The sequence below is a fragment of the Schistocerca cancellata genome, chromosome 2 (assembly GCF_023864275.1).
Source record: "Schistocerca cancellata isolate TAMUIC-IGC-003103 chromosome 2, iqSchCanc2.1, whole genome shotgun sequence".
Classification (NCBI taxonomy): Eukaryota; Metazoa; Arthropoda; class Insecta; order Orthoptera; family Acrididae; genus Schistocerca; species Schistocerca cancellata.
The window spans coordinates 225,626,272-225,650,081 of NC_064627.1; the positions used below are offsets into that span (position 1 = coordinate 225,626,272).

Sequence of the window (23,810 nt, forward strand, 5' to 3'; positions counted from 1 at the left end):
GATAGGAAAGAATTACAACTTCCAGGTTGAAGTCCTGGTCCTGACAACAAATTTTTATTTGTTGTTTAGATTTATATGATAAGTGAGGAGCTCTTAAATTTGCATTGCAATCCCAGATTATAGTTGCATGATGTACAAATCAGTGAGAGTTGTATATCTCAAGACAGTTCTACCATGAGACGTTTAGGCCAACCACAGATTCGTACAGGACCAGGTCCATATAAACGGAAGCATTGGTAGGTTGATAGAGACAATGACATACACACACACACACACACACACACACACACACACACACACAAATTTCATGCTTTTGCAACCCACGGTTGCTTCATCAGGAAAGAGGAAAGGAGAGGGAAAGGCGAAAGGATGTGGGTTTTAAGGGAGAGGGTAAGGAGTCATTCCAATCCCGGGAGCAGAAAGACTTACCTTAGGGGGAAAAAGGGACAGGTACACACACACACACACACACACACACACACACACACACACACACACACACACACACATATATCTATCCGCACATATACAGACACAAGCAGACATATGTAAGGCAAAGAGTTTGGGCAGAGATGTCAGTCGTGGTGGAAGTACAGAGGCAAAGATGTTATTGAATGACAGGTGAGGTATGAGCGGCGGCAACTTGAAATTAGCGGAGGTTGAGGCCTGGCGGATAATGAGAAGAGAGGATATACTGAAGGGCAAGTTCCCGTCTCCGGTGTTCTGACAGGTTGGTGTTAGTGGGTAGTATCCAGATAACCCGGATGGTGTGACACTGTGCCAAGATGTGCTGGCTGTGCACCAAGGCATGTTTAGCCACAGGGTGATCCTCATTACCAACAAACACTGTCTGCCTGTATCCATTCATGCGAATGGACAGTTTGTTGCTGGTCATTCCCCCATAGAAAGCTTCACAGTGTAGGCAGGTCAGTTGGTAAATCGCGTGGGTGCTTTCACACATGGCTCTGCCTTGGATCGTGTAAACCTTCCGGGTTACAGGACTGGAGTAGGTGGTGGTGGGAGGGTGCATGGGATAGGTTTTACACCGGGGGCAGTTACAAGGGTAGGAGCCAGAGGGTAGGGAAGGTGGTTTATGGATTTCATAGGAATGAACTAAGAGTTTACGAAGGTTAGGTGGACGGCGGAAAGACACTCATGGTGGAGTGGGAGGATTTCATGAATGATGGATCTCATTTCAGAGCAGGATTTGAGGAAGTCGTATCCCTGCTGGAGAGCCACATTCAGAGTCTGATCCAGTCCCGGAAAGTATCCTGTCACAAGTGGGGCACTTTTGGGGTTCTTCTGTGGGAGGTTCTGGTTTGAGGGGATGAGGAAGTTGCTCTGGTTATTTGCTTCTGTACCAGGTCGGGAGGGTAGTTGCGAGATGTGAAAGCTGTTTTCAGGTTGTTGGTGTAATGGTTCAGGGATTCCGGACTGGAGCAGATTCGTTTGCCACGAAGGCCTAGGCTGTAGGGAAGGGACCGTTTGATGTGGAATGGGTGGCAGCTGTCATAATGGAGGTACTGTTGCTTGTTGGTAGGTTTGATGTGGACGGACGTGTGAAGCTGGCCATTGGATAGATGGATGTCAACGTCAAGGAAAGTGGCATGGGATTTGGAGTAGGACCAGGTGAATCTGATGGAACCAAAGGAGTTGAGGTTGGAGAGGAAATTCTGGAGTTCTCCTTCACTGTGAGTCCAGATTATGAAGATGTCATCAATAAATCTGTACCAAACTTTGGGTTGGCAGGCCTGGGTAACCAAGAAGGCCTCCTCGAAGCGACCCATGAGTAGGTTGGCGTACGAGGGGGCCATCCTGGTACCCATGGCTGTTCCCTTTAATTGTTGGTATGTCTGGCCTTCGAAAGTGAAGAAGTTGTGGGTCAGGATGAAGCTGGCTAAGGTAATGAAGAATGAGGTTTTAGGTAGGGTGGCAGGTGATCAGCGTGAAAGGAGGTGCTCCATCGCAGCGAGGCCCTGGACGTGCGGAATATTTGTGTATAAGGAAGTGGCATCAATGGTTACATGGATGGTTTCTGGGGGGTAACAGATTGGGTAAGGATTCCAGGCGTTCGAGAAAGTGGTTGGTGTCTTTGATGAAGGATTTGAGACTGCATGTAATGGGTTGAAGGTGTTGATCTACGTAGGCAGAGATACGTTCTGTGGGGGCTTGGTAACCAGCTACAATGGGGCGGCCGGGATGATTGGGTTTGTGAATTTTAGGAAGAAGGTAGGGGTGCGGAGTGTCGGTGAGGTCAGGAGGTTGATGGAGTCAGGTGAAAGGTTTTGTTGGGGGCCTAAGGTTCTGAGGATTCCTTGGAGCTCCGCCTGGACATCAGGAATGGGATTACTTTGACAAACTTTGTATGTAGTGTTGTCTGAAAGCTGACGCAGTCCCTCAGCCACATACTCCCGACGATCAAGTACTACGGTCGTGGAACCCTTGTCCGCCGGAAGAATGACAATGGATCGGTCAGCCTTCAGATCACGGATAGCCTGGGCTTCAGCAGTGGTGATGTTGGGAGTAGGATTAAGGTTTTTTAAGAAGGATTGAGAGCGTAATCTGGCTCCCATATTTTATTTTCTCAGGCTTGTCTGACATTTGGCATTACTCCCAAAGGCCTCACACTTAAAGTTCCCATCTCTGACTGTAACCCTTCTTTCCATCAGTCCTTATACCAGTTCCAAACTGAACAATCCATTGCCCTCACCCACCTAATCCTTCACCTACACATCAACTCAGCCAATGAACACACCCGTCAACTCCTATCCTTAATAAAAGTCCTCAATCTTTCCTCTCCCACATCCACACCGGCTGTTCAGAGCATCCTCCTACAGGCCAACCACAAATTAGAACAGCATGCCACCCTCCACCTCAAAAAAACTATCCAATCTCCTGGTTTCCCACCTCCGGAAAGGCAACTCACTCACCCTTCACAACCTTTCCAGCAAACCTCAGCCTCCTCTCATTGCACACAGACCCAGTCCCTCCCATCTGCTCAATCTCCCACTTCCAGCTCCACTCCCCCCAAAACCTCAAAATTCCAATCAACACAATCTGGAACCACAAAAACCTAATTCAGTAGTTAACCTTTCCTCCAAACCTCTCTCCCAATCCGAAACCTCTGTCCTATCCAAAGGCCTCACCTTCAGCCCCACTCCCAGATTCAACCAAACAGCCCTTGTCAAAGATTTACTGACCTACACTCGTACTCTCTGCTGGAAATGTCACTTTTCCACAAAGAAAAATGATCCTAATCCTACTCCTAATGATCCAACTCCACAAGACACTATCCAAATTGAACCCTGCCTGGAACAGTTCCGTCCTCCGTCACAGCGGGACCCACCTCCTCTTCCTCAAAATCACCCTCTCCAAACCTTCCAGGAATTTCTGACCTCCAGCGTTGCCTCTCAATCCTTCTTAAAAAAACCTTAATCCTACTCCCAACATCACCACTGCTGAAGCCCAGGCTATCCGTGATCTGAAGGCTGACCGATCCATTGTCATTCTTCCGGCGGACAAGGGTTCCATGACCGTGGTACTTGACCGTCGGGAGTATGTGGCTGAGGGACTGCGTCAGCTTTCAGACAACACTACATACAAAGTTTGCCAAGGTAATCCCATTCCTGATGTCCAGGCGAAGCTCCAAGGAATCCTCAGAACCTTAGGCCCCCAACAAAACCTTTCACCTGACTCCATCAACCTCCTGACCTCACCGACACTCCGCATCCCTACCTTCTTCCCAAAATTCACAAACCCAATCATCCCGGCCGCCCCATTGTAGCTGGTTACCAAGCCCCCACAGAACGTTTCTCTGCCTACGTAGATCAACACCTTCAACCCATTACATGCAGTCTCCCATCCTTCATCAAAGACTCCAACCACTTTCTCGAATGCCTGGAATCCTTACCCAATCTGTTACCCCCGGAAACCATCCATGTAACCATTGATGCCACTTCCTTATACACAAATATTCCGCACGTCCAGGGCCTCGCTGCGATGGAGCACTTCCTTTCATGCCAATCACCTGCCACCCTACCTAAAACCTCTTTCCTCATTACCTTAGCCAGCTTCATCCTGACCCACAACTTCTTCACTTTCGAAGGCCAGACATACCAACAATTAAAGGGAACAGCCATGGGTACCAGGATGGCCCCCTCGTACGCCAACCTATTCATGGGTTGCTTAGAGAAAGCCTTCTTGGTTACCCAGGTCTGCCAACCCAAAGTTTGGTACAGATTTATTGATGACATCTTCATAATCTGCACTCACAGTGAAGAAGAACTCCAGAATTTCCTCTCCACCCTCAACTCCTTTGATTCCATCAGCTTCACCTGGCCCTACTCCAAATCCCATGCCACTTTCCTTGACGTTGACATCCATCTGTCCAATGGCCAGCTTCACACGTCCGTCCACATCAAACCTACCAACAAGCAACAGTACCTCCATTATGACAGCTGCCACCCATTCCACATCAAACGGTCCCTTCCCTACAGCCTAGGCCTTCGTGGCAAACGAATCTGCTCCAGTCCGGAATCCCTGAACCATTACACCAACAACCTGACAACAGCTTTCGCATCTCGCAACTACCCTCCCGACCTGGTACAGAAGCAAATAACCAGAGCCACTTCCTCATCCTCTCAAACCCAGAACCTCCCACAGAAGAACCCCAAAAGTGCCCCACTTGTGACAGGATACTTTCTGGGACTGGATCAGACTCTGAATGTAGCTCTCCAGCAGGAATACGACTTCCTCAAATCCTGCCGTGAAATGAGATCCATCATTCATGAAATCCTCCCCACTCCACCAAGAGTGTCTTTCCGCTGTCCACCTAACCTTCGTAAACTCTTAGTTCATCCCTATGAAATCCCCAAACTACCTTCCCTACCCTCTGGCTCCTACCCTTGTAACCGCCCCCGGTGTAAAACCTGTCCCATGCACCCTCCCACCACCACCTACTCCAGTCCTGTAACCCGGAAGGTGTACACGATCAAAGGCAGGGCCACGTGTGAAAGCACCCACATGATTTACCAACTGACCTGCCTACACTGTGAAGCTTTCTATGTGGGAATGACCAGCAACAAACTGTCCATTCGCATGAATGGACACAGGCAGACAGTGTTTGTTGGTAATGAGGATCACCCTGTGGCTAAACATGCCTTGGTTCACGGGCAGCACATCTTGGCAGTGTCACACCGTCCGGGTTATCTATATACTTCCCACTAACACCAACCTGTCAGAAATCCGGAGATGGGAACTTCCCCTTCCTCTCTTCTCGCTATCCGCCAGGCCTCAATCTCCGCTAATTTCAATCTGCCGCCGCTCATACCTCACCTGTCTTTCAACATCATCTTTGCCTCTGTATTTCCGTCCCGACTGACATCTCTGCCCAAACTCTTTGCCTTTACAAATGTCTGCTTGTGTCTGTGTATGTGTGGATGGATATGTGTGTGTGTGTGCGAGTGTAAACCTGTCCTTTTTTCCCCCTAAGGTAAGTCTTTCCGCTCCTGGGATTGGAATGACTCCTTACCCTCTCCCTTAAAACCCAATCCTTTTGTCTTTCCTTCTCCTTCCCTCTTTCCTGACGAGGCAACCGTTGGTTGCGAAAGCTAGAGTTTTGTGTGTATGTTTGTGTTTATTTGTGTGTCTATCGACCTGCCAGCGCTTTTGTTGGGTAAGTCTCATCATCTTTCTTTATATATATATATATATATATATATATATATATATATATATATATATATATATATATATATATATATATAATAGAAGGAAACATTCCATGAAGGAAAAATATACCTAAAAACAGGGATGATGTGACTTGCCGGGTGAAGGTGCTGGCGGGTCGACGGACACACAAACGAACACAAGCATGCACGCGGGGTTCAAGCTTTCGCGACAAACTGTTGCCTCGTCGGGGGGGGAGGGGGGGACGAGGGGATGTGGGTTTTGGGGGAGGGGGTGGGGAGTCGTTACGGTCCCGGGAGCGGAGGGACTTGCCTTGTGGGGGGGGAGGGACGGGTGTGCGCTCGCGCACGCACGCATGTCCGTCCGCACGTGTACAGACACAAGCAGACGTATTTAAGGCCGGGGAGTTTGGGCGGAGATGTCAGTCGAGGCATATGTATATGTGTGGATGGATATGTGTGTGTGTGTGCGAGTGTATACCCGTCCTTTTTTCCCCATAAGGTAAGTCTTTCCGCTCCCGGGACTGGAATGACTCCTTACCCTCTCCCTTAAAACCCACATCCTTTCGTCTTTCCCTCTCCTTCCCTCTTTCCTGATGAGGCAACAGTTTGTTGCGAAAGCTTGAATTTTGTGTGTATGTTTGTGTTCGTTTGTGTGTCTGTCGACCTGCCAGCCCTTTCATTTGGTAAGTCACATCATCTTTGTTTTTAGGTATATTTTTCCTTCATGGAATGTTTCCTTCTATTATAACCTATATATATATATATATGGAAAGATGGTGAGACTTGCCGGGCGGGGGCGCTGGCGGGTCGATAGACACACGGACGAACACACAAAATTCTAGCATGAAAAATGTCTGCTTGTGTCTGTGTATATGCGGATGGATATGTGTGTGTGTGCGCGAGTGTATACCTGTCCTTTTTTCCCCCTAAGGTAAGTCTGTCCGCTCCCTCTCCCTTAAAACCCAAATCCTTTTGTCTTTCCCTCTCCTTCCCTCTTTCCTGACGAGGCAACCGTTGGTTGCGAAAGCTAGAATTTTGTGTGTATGTTTGTGTTTCTTTGTGTGTCTATCGACCTGCCAGTGCTTTTGTTTGGTAAGTCTCATCATCTTTTTTTTTTATATATATAGGGAAACATTCCACATGGGAAAAATATATCTAAAAGGAAAGATGATGGGACTTACCAAACGAAAGCGCTGGCAGGTCGATAGACACACAAACATACACACAAAATTCAAGCTTTCGCAACCAGCGGTTGCTTCGCCAGGAAAGAGGGAAGGAGAGGGAAAGGCGGAAGGATGTGGGATTTAAGGGAGAGGGTAAGGAGTCATTCCAATCCCGGGAGCGGAAAGTATATATATATTTCATGTTTATCCATTTTAACCATAGTTGCCTCAGACTGTTTTTAGCAGGGTGACTAATAAACTCACAATTGAGTTTACTAAATCCCCCCTTTTCAGTAACTGAAGTTCAGCACTGAGAGCAATATGGCCTTGACTCTGAACAGTTCAGTCTCTTACAATATTTGTGCTGAGAATTGAAGAAATTCGTGATGCCTTTGAGGCATATCGGGCATTTATGGACCATCTTTGTTAAAAGAGTGAGTTAAAACTTTCATTCGTGTTTTTATTAACTTTTCCCTTTACATGTTACTTGTATATTTTGGTCTCGGAGGTTTTATGTGACAAATTAGTTTTTGTCATGAAGGTAGATATTCTGTATAGAGTTTCATCAGTTTTAAGAAAAGCAAATCTTGAATAGTGTAATCACAATTTACATAGCGAATACTGGTGTTGAAAGAACTTGTGTGGTAATCAAAACAATGAACCGATGTAGAGTCCAGATGTGCCAGAAATTTTAAACAATTTGAGCTATGAGGCAACTTAAAAAAGGTTAGAGAGGATCATGGAGAGAGTAACTTTACAACAGTCTTTTGGTTTGTAGTACAAGATTTTGGGAAAATTTTCATTCTCACACTCGAGTTGTACTACAGAGTCATCAGTGTACAATTCATGTGTGGAGGGTCATGTGTGGAGGGTCAAACAGCTAAAGGCACACACTATTTAAACAGACACCTTGAATGTTGTGATAGTCTCTGGCATCAGCGGGTATCATATAGATGAGTTTGTTCTTCTGGCTCCAGATAGTGTCTTTTCATAACCAATAAACAGTAGTTTAGGTAACAGACACGAGAGTTTCGTAGCAAGTCGTCATAAGTTGCAGAGACTTTGTCACAATGATCAGCACCTGGAACAACTGATCAGAACATACGTTTTGGTGGTAATAAGTAACAGAAGTAACATTAACTTAGAGTCCATAACAATGATATATTTAATTGACTACTGTATTATACCATGTCAATTTATAATTGCTAATTGATGAGATTAAAATATGAAATAATGAGGTGATTGTATATATTACTTAAATTTAATATAGATGGCACTAACACATAATTTAAACATTTTTGTGCCTGATTATTTTATCAAGAACATGATGAAATAAGAGAATATTGCATGAAAAGCAGTGCACAAATTGGTTACGGGTGTGTGCTACCTTTCCTTTTTTCTTTGTTGTTGTTGTTGTTGTTGTTGTTGATGATGATGATGATGATGATGATGATGATAATATTTTCTCTATATTTTGATGAGAAATACATGCAGCTTTATCTTTACTTTCTCTAAAATCTGTTGCAGATTGCAGTGGTTGCTGTGATGTGCAAGCCACATCGCTGTCCACACATCAATATGACTGGTAACATATGTGTGTATTGTCCTGGAGGTCCAGACTCTGATTTTGAGTATTCAACACAATCTTACACAGGATATGAACCAACATCCATGCGAGCCATCAGAGCACGATACAATCCATATTTACAAACAAGACATAGGGTTGAACAAGTAAGTAGGTTACAAAAACTTGGCCTCCAGCTAATCCACGTCTGCACTATAATTTTCCTTTTTAAGTAAGAATATGTTTAATTGCACAGTGAGAAAGAAATAAAGAAAAATACGTGATCTTGGTAATTTTCTTGACCTGATGGTTAAGCCTTAAGATTGTAGAGTGACAGAAAGCTGGGCAGTACTCACCATCATTTGATGCAACTCCTAGTACTACTAATAGAAACTCTGAAAGAATAAAAAATACTCCTTGCTTTTGGAACGATATATTCTGTCTGTGGTAACGTGGGGGAAGGGAGGAGGGGGGGCAGGGCGGTGAGTGGGGGGGGTCCCACAGGTCATTCAGATCACACATTGAGTGGGTTGTGGTTTTCCACAGATTTGAGGAGGGTCGTAGAAGAAGCAAGCAGAGAGTAGATTTGAACCACCATATAGTCCATTCATTCCCTGATTGAAAGGCCATAATGTATAAACCAGTGCAGGATTCTTATGTAAAATGTAGATGGAAACAGCAGCACCAAATATAATGTGGCATGGATAGTGATGGTGGTGGCTGTACTATTTCACCTTTTATTGGGCCTTAGGACTGTTTCACATCACTCCTGTGGCAGTTGTGCCTGTGTCTGTACTGTCACCTACACTAAGTTTGTATACTTATTTTCCAGAAACCTATGTAATCTACTCCCAGGCCAGGATGTGGTGTCATCATAAGTACGTATTTGTGACATGACGCACCCAAGTTCCAGTGGTGTGGGCCGACTGTTTGGGCATGCTTTCAGAAACATTTACGTTGAGAGTGTGATGGTAACACATGATTAACTGTCTGTGGTGAGCCATCTGTGCAGTCAGATTCTACCAATGACTTGACGATTTTGGTACATTGTGCTGAGGAGAGTCGTGAATTTGTAGAAACTTGTATCAAATGACTGATTGGTATTCACCATTCATAAATCTCATAAAGAGGAGGATACTCCAGTTTCATGACTCACTAATTATATAATGCTGTTATAAATTAAAGTTGCTGCATAGTAACATTGCGCACACTGTCATAACATTCCACCATCACTTAAGGACATAACATATTACTTCCTCCCACCTACATCTTACGTGATGACCACAATGAGGAAGTTTGAGAAGTTAGAGCCACTGCATGGGCTTACCAACAATCATTCTTCCCACCAATCATTCACAACAGGAACAGGGTAGGGGGGAGTACCTTCCTCCACACTCCATTAAGTGTCTTGTGGAGAATGATGCAAATTTATGGAATGTAATAACTTAACATAAAAACAATGTAAATATTCATTTAGTCCAGGAACAAAGCTAAAGCAGTTCTTGGCCAAGTGTTCATCTGAGCCACAATAGAAATTATTCAGAGGTCATTCAAGTGCTGACTGCTTGCTGTGTGTTTAGTGCAACAGTTCATGGATATATGGTTTCCACCACCTCTTACTTATATGGAACTTCGATTATGAAATATATGTAGTCCATCTAAGTCATGCTTGGGCCACAATAGAAATTATTCAGAGGTCGTTCGAGTGCTGACCTCTTACTGTATGTTTAGTGCAACAGTTCATGAATATATGGTTTCTACCATCTTTTACATATATGGAACTTTGATTATGAAATATACGTCGTCCATCTAAGTCATGCTTGGACTCTAATTCTTCAATTCCAAGCACACCTTCACTGGACAACATGTATTTCATAATCAAAATTTTTATAAACACGAAGTGGTAGAAACCACAAGTTCATGATCCATTGCACTAAACAGACAGACAGTCCTCACTGCTGAGGCTACTTATAGAGGCAAATTGAATAATGGCAACTGAGGCAAAGACTGCTGCTCACTACAGATGAGTGCTGTCAGCCTGCAATATCGGCCTTGTTCCCACACAGGCTCCTTCACTGGGTGTATGTGTATATGAGATTACTCACATTGATATGTCTGTTGCCCATCTGCATATAAGGCAGTGTTACTAAAGAGCCCATGAGGGTTGAGGGAGGAGAGGGGTATTGCTCACCTGGGGTTCCTGAGCTATGGACAGTTGACACTGCCAGTTCTCTATAGCAGTAAGCTCAGTGCATGAGTACTTCAGCTACCAGCATGCAGACAGTTGTAAGTGTTTTGTGTCACAGGACTACATCTACTACTATATATACATGAATTACATACATGATCCATTCACATTAATGTGTGGATGTGGAGGAAAAGTGTCAGTAGGGTCTGGAAAGTACCAACAGGGGTGTGGAGACATGCTGACTCCAGCGCTGTGGTCAGCTGCCCTAAGTTTCTCAGTTAAGTACCCATGGTGTAAACAGCCCAATTGATTTGGTCCCACAGATTATTGATTCGTTTAAATCCAGTGAGTTTGGTGGGCAGGGGATTATGGTAAACTCATTCTGGTTTCCTTTGAACTTGCACATACACTGAGAGCTGTATGACATGTTGCATTGTCCTGCTGGTAGATGCCATCATACCAAGGAGAAAACAAACTACATATAGGATGGATGCACACTTGTGTTGATCCGTTATTCCTTCCAGAATGAGATCACCCAGAGAATACCAGGAGCACATTCTCCCAGACCATAATACTCTCTCCTCTGGCATAGACTGTCTTGATGATTGTTGCAGAACTTTACAGACCAACAACCATCTGCCCGATGGAGTTTAAAATGTGATTCATTTTTCAAAAGGCCACCTTTTGCTGCTCGGTGGATGTCCAGTTGCAGTGTTTGCGTGCTGGACAAGAGATTCACAATAAATGCAAGCTAGGTAAGAGACAAATGCCATAGAGTACTCTTTGAAAAATTGAATTGAGATTCCATCCGGACCTTGTGACTTATTTGTTTTCAACTCCTTCAGTTGTTTCTCTATGCCAGGGATGCTTATTACTATGTCTTCCATACTGGAGTCTGTTCACTGGTCAAACTATGGTATGTTTGTATGATTCTCCTGTGTGAACAATTTCTTGGATGTGAAATTTAAAACTTCAGCTTTCATTTGGTACCTTCAACTGCCACACCATATTGGTCAACAAGTGACTGGATGGAAGCCTTAGACTCACTTAGTGATTTTACACAGGGCCAGAATTTTCTCGGTTCTCTACCAGATCTTTTGCTAAGGTATGATGATGGTAGTAGTTCTATGTTTTGTGCATAGATCTTTTCACAGATGGATGCATGTCTATTAACCTTTGTTTCTCAGTGAAAGGCCCAGAGGTGGGAGACTTTATAATAGGAGGAGGAGGAGGAGGAGGAGGAGGAGGTGGTGGTGGTGGTGGTGGTGGTGGTGGTGTTCTGATATGATGATGATGATGATGATGATGATGATGATAGTGTTAGTGTGTCCTCAATAGTTGGGTCTATAATACCCATTGTAAAATAGTGAGAGATGAGTGTGGTTGAAATGGTAAAATGCTAAAAAGTTTCTACTAAAATAGATACATTGAGATACTAAAGTAAATCCTTGTGGCTGGGTCTCCACTAAACTGAAGATGGGTGAGCTAGTCATTCCGCAACATCCTAAAATGTCCAAATTTATATTGTCATCTGAAATAAAGGGTTGGCTGCCACTTAAATTTTCTTCTGGCCTTTGATCGGGATTAAATGAAATGTAACTGGTCAATGCCACTTTGTCGTGTTGCTGTAAACGGATGTAAGAACGCCATAGACAATAAATAAGTTTTGCCACCTGCAGCTTATTGTCTGTCGCTTACAGTGATTCCTCATTGCAGCAGCTCTTGTCTTTCTTACTGAACAATGAGAAAATATCTTGTGGGGTGTGGTACATAAGCTTCCTTGGCTGCTGTGTCTGCTTCTTCATTAACCTTGGATCCCAATGTAGCCTAATACATAGCATAATGCCCTAAACTGCTCTTATGGGGAAAAAAGGAAGGACAGGTCAATTTTCTCTTTTTGGTAAATCAGTTAAATTGCTTGGGATCACTTGTGCAACCAGAGCAAATTGGAAAACTCCTCCATTGATCTTGACTCATTTGCTATAGTGCTCTTAGAATTACATATAGCTTGTTGTTGTATAGTGAGAGTGTTTCAGGTAAATGAATCCTGAGGATATGGCCAGGAAAATCTGCAGAGTAGCCAAGTGTGTCTGCTTGCTTTGAACCACATGCACATACTTTAATAAAACTGTGTAGCTTGGCTGAAATGTTGAACAAGGGAAATTTAAAAATTACAGATGTCAGGTCTAAAATTATGCTGTATGTCTGGAGTAACCAAGCTCCGACTTTGGCATAAGTTGTTTGAGGTGGTGGTGGTGGTGGTGGTGGTGGTGGTGGTGGTGAATAAGCAATGGTTGATCATGCCATTGATTAGAGGTACTGTAAATTTTATAGGCCTGCCATATGCTGCAGTTTTTCTGTCTAACGGAAAGTGGCAGTCACCCTGTGTTCAGAACCAGGGGATGGAGCTACTGTATTTACTCGAATCTAAGCCGCACTTTTTTTCCAGTTTTTGTAATCCAAAAAAACTGCCTGCAGCTTAGAATCGAGTGCAAAGTAAGCGGAAGTTCTGAAAAATGTTGGTAGATGCCACCACAACTAAGTTCTGCCGTCGAATATATGTAGCGCTACACAGGCATGCTTCAAAGATAAATACGGGCGCCAAAACCTCTGCGTCAGTAAATAAATTTAAAAAAAAGTGGAAGATGAGCTTTTTTCTCCGCCCCGAGTTTCGACCACTGCATTTTCATACATTATCCAATGAAGTAAATACAAATTCCGTATTGTTCATCTTTGAATGTAGCATCATTTCAATGTACTACGAAAATCCAACTGGCAAGACTGTTTGGGATGTTTGTCAATATGACCAACTCTACGTTCTGAGTTTTCTCCTATCTGTGAGAAGAGATGGTTGCTAATAGGAACTTTTATGTATTGTGAACCACATGCAGTATTCTCTTCACCATAAGAATAATACGGATATAAACATTTTGCCATATATTGTTTCGTGTTTGCTGCTGTCTCATTTAAATCCTGTCTGCCTAATAAACTACGAAACTAGAGTGAGACAACAGCAAACATGGAAGAATGTACATATCATGTCATATTTATATTCGTATTATTCTTATGCCTAATAGTGGTACAGACAGAAATGAAGCGCGGCAATTGACTAGATTTTTAAATCTGAAGATGACTAATTTCTGTGCAGAATGTAATGTACTAAAGAGGCGTCTGCAAAGATTTTCAAACGGAGAAAAATTTTCGCTAAACTCTCGTTCAGAACATCTATCATACGCAATCTATTATTTGGTTCTTGTTGATCATTATCGAAGAAAGCACCAGTGTAAGTAACAACAAATAGCAATCTCTTGCCATTGTTTCGCTAAATAGACGATTCCTCTCTTTTGTTTTTTAATTGTAAGCGGCGGTAGCATGCACAAAAGCAAGCCATGCCGCGAGCGGCTACAGGTCGTAAACACACATTATCAGAAGGCGACAAACAATGCATGACACAGTACAGTAATGTATTTTCAGCTTAGAGTGACGTAAACATCTATAACAAAGAGAACGGCACTTATTAGATCAAAGAAAAATAAGCAATCGATTCGAACCAGACAAAGCACGTGAAAAAGGAAGGGTACCCATATAAATACGGACGGAGCAACTGACGCATAGCAATGGCTACCTGGTAAAGCTTAACTGCTAAGGCTACGACTTGAACCAAACTACTGTAGCTGTATCATCATTCATTCGACCTAAATTGTGTCTCATATTACAATGGACCAACTTTGTTTTGATTTGGAGGTGCGGCCTAAAACTTTTCTCTCCCTCTTGAATTTCGAGTCTCAAATTTCAGGTGCGGCTTAGATTCGGGAAATTTTTTTTTCCTTGATTTCGAGTCTCATTTGTCAGGTGTGGCTTAGATTAGAGTGCGGCTTAGATTCGAGTAAATACGGTAGTTCTCTGTGGCCAACTGAACACTCTCATGAAATATCTGCTAATAAGCAGATATAATATGGAAACCAGAATCAAGCTGGCATTAAACGAAGTACTGCAGTAGATGTGTGTTTGCTCATTATTTGCTATGAGATGCCATGCTGGCTAGTTCTCCCACATGGCTTAATAAGTTGAGAAACCTCACAGACTTTTTCGTAATTTAACATGATGTCCCTCATTTTCATTTCTGACATTAATTTATTAAGTGAAGTTATTGTTCCTTTATTTGGCTGTAATAATTAGACAGAAGTCTAGATCTTGTACAGTCAGCTGATTTTGGCCACAGCAGTTAATTTGAAGTGATGAATACATACATGTAAATCACATATTGCCATTTAATATCCAAATTTTATCTGCACATGCACACAAATATATCTGTCGCCCACACATATTTAGAAGTTGATTTAGTAATAACCAATCAATTTTTGTTTCAATGACTTTTTGGCAAGGCAGCATTCAAATAATGAGCCCAGTTCAATAATTAAATGAGAAATACTCAGAATTCTGTCTAAAAGAGAAAGGCAAGAGTAATAATTTTAGACATAATGTCTGTGGAACTACAGCCATTGCTATGTCTAGATGTTAGTGCAATAATTGATCTTGTGGATAAGAGTGTGCAGTTCTAGATATCCGTGGGTTATCTGTGGATATCTACAGTAATTGCTCTGTAGTTAAAAATTAAAGGACAGTATCAATCTTATTATAAGCTTTTCATAAAATTATGTTGCCTGCCATCAGTGAAAAATATTGCATGAATCAGCACCACACGTCTATTGTAATGTTAGCTGAAAACTTGAAAGCTGTGGGGATTTTTGGAATGCTTGCAAGGTCTAGGTAAAGTGCAAGTCTCTTTCTGTCCTTAGCTTCTGGCTATTGTCACTATAGCTGCCCCTACCAACTATGCGGTCTGTGAAGCACTTTCTGACTGATGCTATGCCTATGAGGTCGGCTATAATGTAAGGTGTGTCCCACAAATCATGAGAATATACTGTGCCAGTACATTTCGTTGCTCACAGTGAGTGAGAATTCTCTATGGTGTGCCTGCCCATTTGATTATTCACCACCGGATGTCTGCTTTTCCAATGGAGTGGGAATTGCTGTAAGACAGTTCGTTGAACTTTACAATTACAGGTTTTATATTTTAGAGGATGCGGTACCACTACATATGTGTGATTGTGCAACGCGCTGGAGAAGGAAATGCACACTGTTAACATCTTCTGAACTAAAGGTGGTGACATGTTTTTCTTCCTGGTTTTGCATACTTTTAAATCCTATAAGCAGCTTCCTTACATCTAATTCCTGTTTCTTTTGCTGTAAGAGAGCTTAGTTGAACAATTTAAAAAGGTGACTACAGCAAGGTAACTAGATTTTTTAAGGACAACCTTTTCTTTGGAATTTTCCTTTTCATATTCTCGATCCTGTTTGATAATCAAATATGTCTTAAATAATGTTTGGTATAAAATGTATGAAGCTATCAATGTTTGCATTAAGCATATTTAAAAGTTATACTTGTTATGGTGAGAAGAGTAACATGTTGACATAATTTTAGCACATACTTGTTGTGATGAGAAGAGTAACACATTGACATAATTTTAACACAGAGGTAATTGTTGTACATATGATAAACCAACTATGTGACTGACATTTAACAGTTTGCAACATAAGACAACTTGTGCCATGACTTCATTTGATTTCCCATTTGCAGTGAAAATGGTCCACAGGAAAATTTGAAAAATCTCTTCAGTCATCATGACAGAATGTTGTTATTTGCTGACCATCGAGAATATGGCAGGCCCTGTTGTATTGAAATACGGTCACCTAAGTTAAGAGTCCCACACATAAAATGTTAGAAAATGAGTATGAAATTTCTTCTCATCAAATGGCTATTTGCATAAATAAATAGCAAATAAGTTTTGTACTAATTCTTTTATGAAAAAGAAGAGTTTAAATTTGATATGACTGTCATGGAAATATGTCTACCCTTAATAGACAACAAAGCAGAGTGTGGACTTAGCACATGAAAATTTAGAAGAGGCAGAAGCCTTTTAGAAAAGTGGTGGTGGCTTAAATTGCTTTACAAAACTTTTAGTGTACATAAATGCGGATAAGGAACTTGCACATGTGGATAAAGGTCTTGCAGATGTGGTGCAGATGCAAACAGCTGTTTTCTTATCCACACAGACCTCTAGCTATGTCTTCATTATAAAAACCGGTCTCAGTCTCATTTATTTAATGTTAATGGTGTTAACTTTTTCAGTCAGTTCCGTCAACAAGCAACCTTACAAAATAAACAAATGTAATTGAGATTTTTTAAATAAAAAAAGTTAAAAGATTACAGGACAGGCAGAGTTCTGTATCAAAGGAAGACACAGAAGGGAAATTGATAATGAAATATCAGCAAGGATTTTATTTGGGGAAAATGGGAAGTGAAGACTGACAGAGGGGTGAAAGCAGTTGAAAATTCAGAAATAAGAAGGGAATAGGTGGGTTCGCAAGTGTAAAGAAGCAGCAGAGGAATGGAAAGACTGTGTAAGAACTCACAAAATGTAAAAGCAAGACCAAAGAGATTATACATAACAGAAAAATGCAGAGGAGAGAGTAATGAAGGGGAAAATCCATATTATCTGACTGGTAAAAAATAAGTACATCAATGTGATCAGAATGCATCACTAGCCATAGCTTGTCAGTCATTTCCAGTCACACATTTTCCACTGACATATAATTCTCTACTTCAACAGAACAATAGGATTTTCTGTACATGTAATTCCCTGCCAACTCTATTAATGTTATGAAATGCTTCTTAGGAAAATTCAGCCTTTATCTGTGCATTGTTAAGAAATGTGTGTTACGCCATGTCAGATGATTCTTCATTTCTGATTGCTTTAATGTGCTAGCACATTTACAATCTCCTCTCATTTGCAGATTTTTCATCACAGAGTAATCATTATTCGTGTGCATTACATTTTTCAGTTGAAGCAGCTTGGCCACAGCGTAGATAAAGTTGAATTTATAGTCATGGGTGGAACCTTTATGTGCTTGCCAGAGGATTACAGAGATTATTTTATTAGAAATTTGCATGATGCTCTATCTGGACACACAAGCAACAATGTGGATGAAGCTGTGAAGTGAGTATCCTCAAATGCCATTTCACCATGAAACATCAGGGTGGATTGCTCTTAGTTCTCTGTGAATAATAATTGCACTAACTATAAGTGTTTGTTATTCTACCCACTATCATGCTGAATGTATGTTTCAGATATTCAGAGAAAAGTAAGACTAAATGCATTGGAATTACTATTGAAACTAGGCCAGATTATTGTCTCAAAAGGCATTTGTCAGATATGTTGAGATATGGATGCACTCGTCTAGAGATTGGAGTCCAATCTGTATATGAAGATGTTGCAAGAGACACAAATAGGGGACACACAGTGAAAGCAGTCTGTGAGAGCTTCCATTTGGCAAAAGATGCTGGCTTTAAGGTGGTTGTTCATATGATGCCAGATCTTCCAAATGTTGATTTTGAAAGAGACATTGAACAGTTTATAGTAAGTATCAATACAGAACTACTGGAGCTAAATTATTATTGTAGTGGTATCTGAAAACTAATGTAAAATTAAATGATTTAGGAGAAAGGAAGAGCACTCTCTAAATAATAGAAGCTGTAAGTCATTGAGAGACACACCCAGAAACACAAGAGAGAGAAAACTTTGCTAGCTTTCAGACGAATCCTTTGACAAGCCAGAGTACTCACTCTCCCTCTCCCTCTCCCCCCCCCTCTCCCCCCCTCTCCCTCTCCCTCTCCCCCCTGCTCCCCCACCTCTTCCTCCCTCCCTCCCTCCTTTCCCGCTCCCCTTCTCTCTCTCACTTTAACTTTTCCTGCTCAGTACTTTTCCTACACAGCAAGTGGTGTTTCTCCCTCATGCTGTTTTGGTAAAAGAAATAATTTAGTTAAAATGCAGGCAGATAAATTTGTGTCAGTCTTACAGCAGTGCAATTAAAATTGTCCCCACAGGAATTCTTCGAGAATCCAGCATTTCGAGCAGATGGTTTAAAGATTTATCCAACGCTAGTGATTCGTGGCACAGGACTTTATGAACTCTGGAAAACTGGAAGGTACAAAAGTTACCCACCAAGCACACTCGTTGACCTTGTTGCACGCATTCTTGCACTTGTACCTCCGTGGACAAGAGTGTACAGGGTGCAGAGGGACATCCCCATGCCATTAGTGAGGTGAGTTTTCTTTTTATTATTTGTGTTGTTATCTATGTGACTCTCTTCTCATTCAGTTTAAATAATTTTAGATGTCATACCAATAATAGGAGGCGTAAAGGCTCATTCTTAGTTTCACTAGCTGCAACATAGTCGCGAATATAAACAGTGATCCAGGTAGTGTCAAATGTTTTTTTTATTCCAGTCTTTGATCACAATACAAATTCCTTCGACGATGACTGCTTTCAGTCAGTAATGACCATCTTCAGAACTACAATATAAAAAATAATATACACCTAGTGGGCAGTCTATCTTTCAAAACAATACAGCATTTCATACAAAGTGGGAAATGTATAGATAAAATAAGGTAAAGCATACCTGTTCTACACCAAGTCCTAATGTGATAAAGACGTAATGGTATTGTCACTGCCACTAGGTGTATATTATTTTTTATATTGTAGATCTGAAGATGATCATTACTGACTGAAACAGGTCATCATCAAAGGAATTTATATTGTGATCAAAGACTGGAACAAAAAAAAAAAAAAAATTTAAAGGCTCATTGGTTTTGCACTGCAGCTGACTGGACGACATAGTTGTGTGTTCACACTGTTATAACCTTTAATTCACTAATAAAATGCGTGGATATACAAATGTAGAAACAATAGTGGGTTTCATGCTACCAACTCTGTATCTGTCACTCAACTGCCGTGCCGTGACGCGGCCGGTGCCGTTCATAGCTAGGTGGCGCTCCCGCGCTCAGCCGAGCTGCGGAGCGCCTCTATCGCCATGTTTGCGTACTGACGTAGCGGCACCACTTCCTTGGAGACACGGACAGTGCAGAGACATCCATGGCCTCTTGGGAGACCCCGAGAAGATCCCGCGGAGAAACACGAGAATATGGTTGAAAATGTCCAGGACGGAAGCTTGTACGTGGAACGTGCCTCCTGGATGAGATGATGGGTGAAAACTCCGGAGCAGCATCCATAGGTGTCGTGGACCTGGGGATGTGCTCCAGCGAGATGGGTCCTGGAGAAGGCGGCGTCGCAACTGGGGCTGGTTCCGGCGTACTCGGAAGCGGCAGCGGCAGCGACGTTGGCTGCAGCGACATGCACGGGAGATCGGCAGCAGCGACAGGACTGGCTTCTCGGGCTGGTGGAGGCGAAAGAAGGTGCGGTGGCACCGGCGTGGCCACCACTCAGGGGCGCATCTGGTCGTAATGGCGAACAACCATGCCGTCGTCCGTACATATTTCACAAAGCCGGCGGCCGCGAAGAGCCTTGACCACCCCTGGAATCCATTTAGGGCGAGATCCATACCCTCGTGCCCACACGTCGGTGCCCACCGAGTATTTTCCCACACTAGGGGACACAGTACTAGGCCTGACAGGGTGAAGCAGGTGCAGTAGAGTGCGCGGTTGGCGGCCATGCAAGAGTTCAGCAGGGCTGCGATCACCCAGAGGCGTGAAGCGATAAGAACTCAGAAATTGCAACAGAGCGTCATCGGTAGAAAAATCAGTAAGGAATTTTTTCATCTGGCTTTTGAAAGTGCGGACAAGGCGCTCGACCTCCCCATTCGATTGGAGATGGAAGGGCGGTGCTGTAACATGATGAATCCCTTGTCCAGTACAAAAATCACGGAAGGTCTGCGAAGAGAACTGAGGGCCGTTGTCCGTGACAATCGTGGATGGAAGACCTTCTAGTGCAAAGATTTTGGACAAAGCCAGCGTCGTCGCCGCAGTGGTGGGCGACGGACATCAAACCACAAACGGAAACTTCGAGAAGGCGTCAATCAACAGTAGCCAATAAGTGCCAAGGAAGGGGCCGGCAAAGTCAGCGTGCACCCGTTCCCATGGTTGCACCGGATCAGGCCACGGAGAGGGCATTGTACGGGGCGCAGCCAGTTGTTGAGCACACTGACCACACGCAGCGACCATGTGGGAGATGTCCGAATCGATACCGGGCCAATAAACATGCCTGCGGGCCAGGGACTTAGTCCGAGAAATCCCCCAATAGCCTTCATGCAATAGTTTGAGAACATCTTTGCGAAGAGAAGCGGGTACCACGACCCGTGGAGATGCGCCATCCGTGGCCAGAAGAACAACACCCTAACGAACAGACAGACGATGGCACAAGGCATGGTAGTTGCGAAGGGGATCCGATGCCCGGCCCTTGGTCCTGTCCGGCCAACCCCGTTGAACAAAACCGATCACCTGATGCAGGACCGGGTCCCGCGCAGTAGCCGACACGATCTGCGAACCTGTAAGCAGAAAACCCTCAACCGCACAACGTTCTTCCTCATCAATGTGGAAACAGAGTAGTTCATCTCGATCGAAAACCGGGTCAGGGCCCATCGGCAAACGCGACAACGCGTCAGCGTTGGCGTGCTGGGCCGTGGGGCGATAGTGAATCTCATAGTGAAAACGAGACAAGTATAAGGCCCAACGTTGCAGGCGGTGAGCTGCCTTATCCGGAAGCGACGCCGAGGGGCTGAACAGAGAGACCAGTGGCTTGTGGTCGGTGATGAGGTGAAACTTAGAACCATACAAAAAAACGCTGAACGTTATTAGAGCATAAATGATAGCGAGCGCCTCCTTTTAGATTTGAGAGTAACGCCGTTGGGCATCGTTGAGGGTCTTGGAAGCATAGGCGATGGGTTGTTCCAACCCATCCTCATACCGATGAGCGAGAACAGCCCCTAGGCCATACTGTGACGCGTCAGTCACCAGCACCAAGTGCTGACCCGGACGGAATGTGGCAAGACAAGGCACCGACTGCAAATGAGCCTTCAGGCTGACAAAAGCCTGCTCACACCCGTCGGACCAACAGAAAGGAACGTTTTTGCGTAACAGCTGATGCAGAGGATGAGCCACCGCCGCCGCGGATGGAATGAATTTGTGATAATAAGCAATCTTGCCGAGAAACGCCTGAAGTTCTTTGACCGTAGACGGCCAGGGGAGAGCGGTAATGGCCGCAATGTGCTGACGTAGAGGACGTATACCTTCACGGGACAAGTGGAAACCAAGGTACACAATGGAGGGTTGGAAGAACTGTGACTTGTCCAGATTGCACTTCAACCCAGCCGAATGCAGAACCAGAAATAATGAACGCAAATTGCGAAGGTGCTCCTCAGTGGAGGCCCCCGTGACAACAATGTCATCCAGGTAGTTGATGCAGCCAGGAACGGAAGCCGTGAGCTGTTCCAAAAACCGCTGAAAAATGGCCGGCGCGCTAGCGACACCAAATGGTAACCGCTGGTACTGATACAACCCACAAGGAATGTTGATGACGAGAAATTCCTTGGAAGACGCATCCAACGGCAACTGATGGTACGCCTCCGATAAGTCAAGTTTGGAAAAGAACTGGCCCCCAGCGAGCTTGGTAAATAACTCCTCAGGACGGGGAAGAGGATAAGTGTCAATGAGGCTCTGAGCGTTGACAGTGGCTTTAAAATCGCCTCACAATCGCAGACTCCCGTTTGGTTTAGAAACCACCACGATTGGCGATGCCCATTTGCTGGAGGTAACAGGAAGGAGAATCCCTGAAGCTGTTAACCTGTCTATCTCAGCCTTGACAGGTGCGCGCAACGCCATCGGAATAGGGCGTGCCCGGAAAAACTTAGGGCGAGCTGTAGGTTTAAGAGTAATGTGGGCTTCAAAATCCTTGGCACGACCCAGACCAGCCGAGAACACGGACAAGAATTCAGAACACAAGCCATCCAGCTGTTGATACGGAATATCCTCAGATATGAGGTGCACATCATCATCAATGGAGAACCCAAACAACTGGAAAGCATCATAACCGAACAGATTTTCAGTGCCCGCATGATCCACCACATAAAACGTGAGGAGCCGAACAACAGACTTGTAGGCAGTGGAAGCATCAAACTGGCCAACGATAGGAATTTTCTGTTTATTGTAAGTTCTCAGATTTCGCGTAACTGGAGAAAAGGGAGGGGAGCCCAACTCCAAATACGTGCGAGAATTAATGAGAGTTACTGCAGAGCCAGTGTCCACTTGCATGCGAATGTCTTTATCCAGAACACGAACAGTAACAAACAACTTATTTGTTTGAGAAAGCACACAGTTAACATCCATGTCCGATGCCTCGTCCTCGTCGACAGGAACTTTAGGGGACTGACACACAGAAGCAATGTGGCCTTTTTTCCTACATGAATTACACGTGGCCGACCGTTTTGGACACGCGGCCCTGTCATGCTGTACGAAACAACGTGGACAAGAAGGAAGGGCGGAACGAACCTGTTTCTGTGGTTGCTATTTTCGCTGCGAGCATTGCGGCCCAACGCGACATTGTTTACGCGAGTGAACCGCCGCCACATCTTCGTTCTCCTGGGAAACAGGCAAATTGTCTGTGTTGAAAGTAGACTGTACAGCGCCTACATCACACCACGCGTCTATTTGCGCGCCAGCAGCATGAGACACTTCAAAGGATTGAGCGATGCTTAGAACTTCCGACAGCGACGGGTTTGGCAGTTGTAGGGCACGTTGCCAAACTTCTTTATCAGGAGCTAGCCGTAGAATAGCATCCCTAACCATTGAATCAGCATAAGACTCATGATGAGTGTCCGTGACAAACTGACATTTCCTGCTCAGACCGTGTAGTTCCGCCGCCCAAGCCTGGTAAGATTGATGGGGCTGTTTACGACACCGGTAGAACACCACGCGGGTGGCAACGACGTGGGTGTTTTTTCGGTAATAGTTAGACAATAAGTCACACATTTCTTGGAAGGACAGAGAGGCAGGTTCCCGCAGAGGGGCTAACTGAGATAGCAGCTGATAGATCCGTGGGGAAATCCAAGATAGAAATAACGACTTACACATCGGAGCGTCGACAACGCCGAAAGCCAAGAAGTGTTGCCGCAAACGCTTCTCATAATCCTGCCAGTCTTCAGCGGCCTCGTCGTAAGGAGGGAACGGAGGCGGAGAAGAGGACGACAGACGATGAGTAAGCGACGTCGACAACGCCTGAATAGCAGCCGTCAGCTGTGTTTGTTGTTCAATGAGCACTTGCAGAAGCTGTTCAATGTCTGCCCAGACACGA

General features: G+C 44.0%; 1 protein-coding gene across 1 annotated transcript in view; it reads left to right on the top strand.

Moving 5' to 3' along the window:
• The window catches only part of LOC126161553 (elongator complex protein 3), a 91,726-nt gene that overhangs the window by 27,702 nt on the left and 40,214 nt on the right, over positions 1-23,810 (top strand). The window contains exons 3-6 of the mRNA XM_049917487.1: positions 8,381-8,584; positions 17,512-17,666; positions 17,798-18,086; positions 18,554-18,771. Coding sequence (XP_049773444.1) covers positions 8,381-8,584; positions 17,512-17,666; positions 17,798-18,086; positions 18,554-18,771 — 866 coding nt within the window. The remainder of the gene's footprint in view (positions 1-8,380; positions 8,585-17,511; positions 17,667-17,797; positions 18,087-18,553; positions 18,772-23,810) is intronic.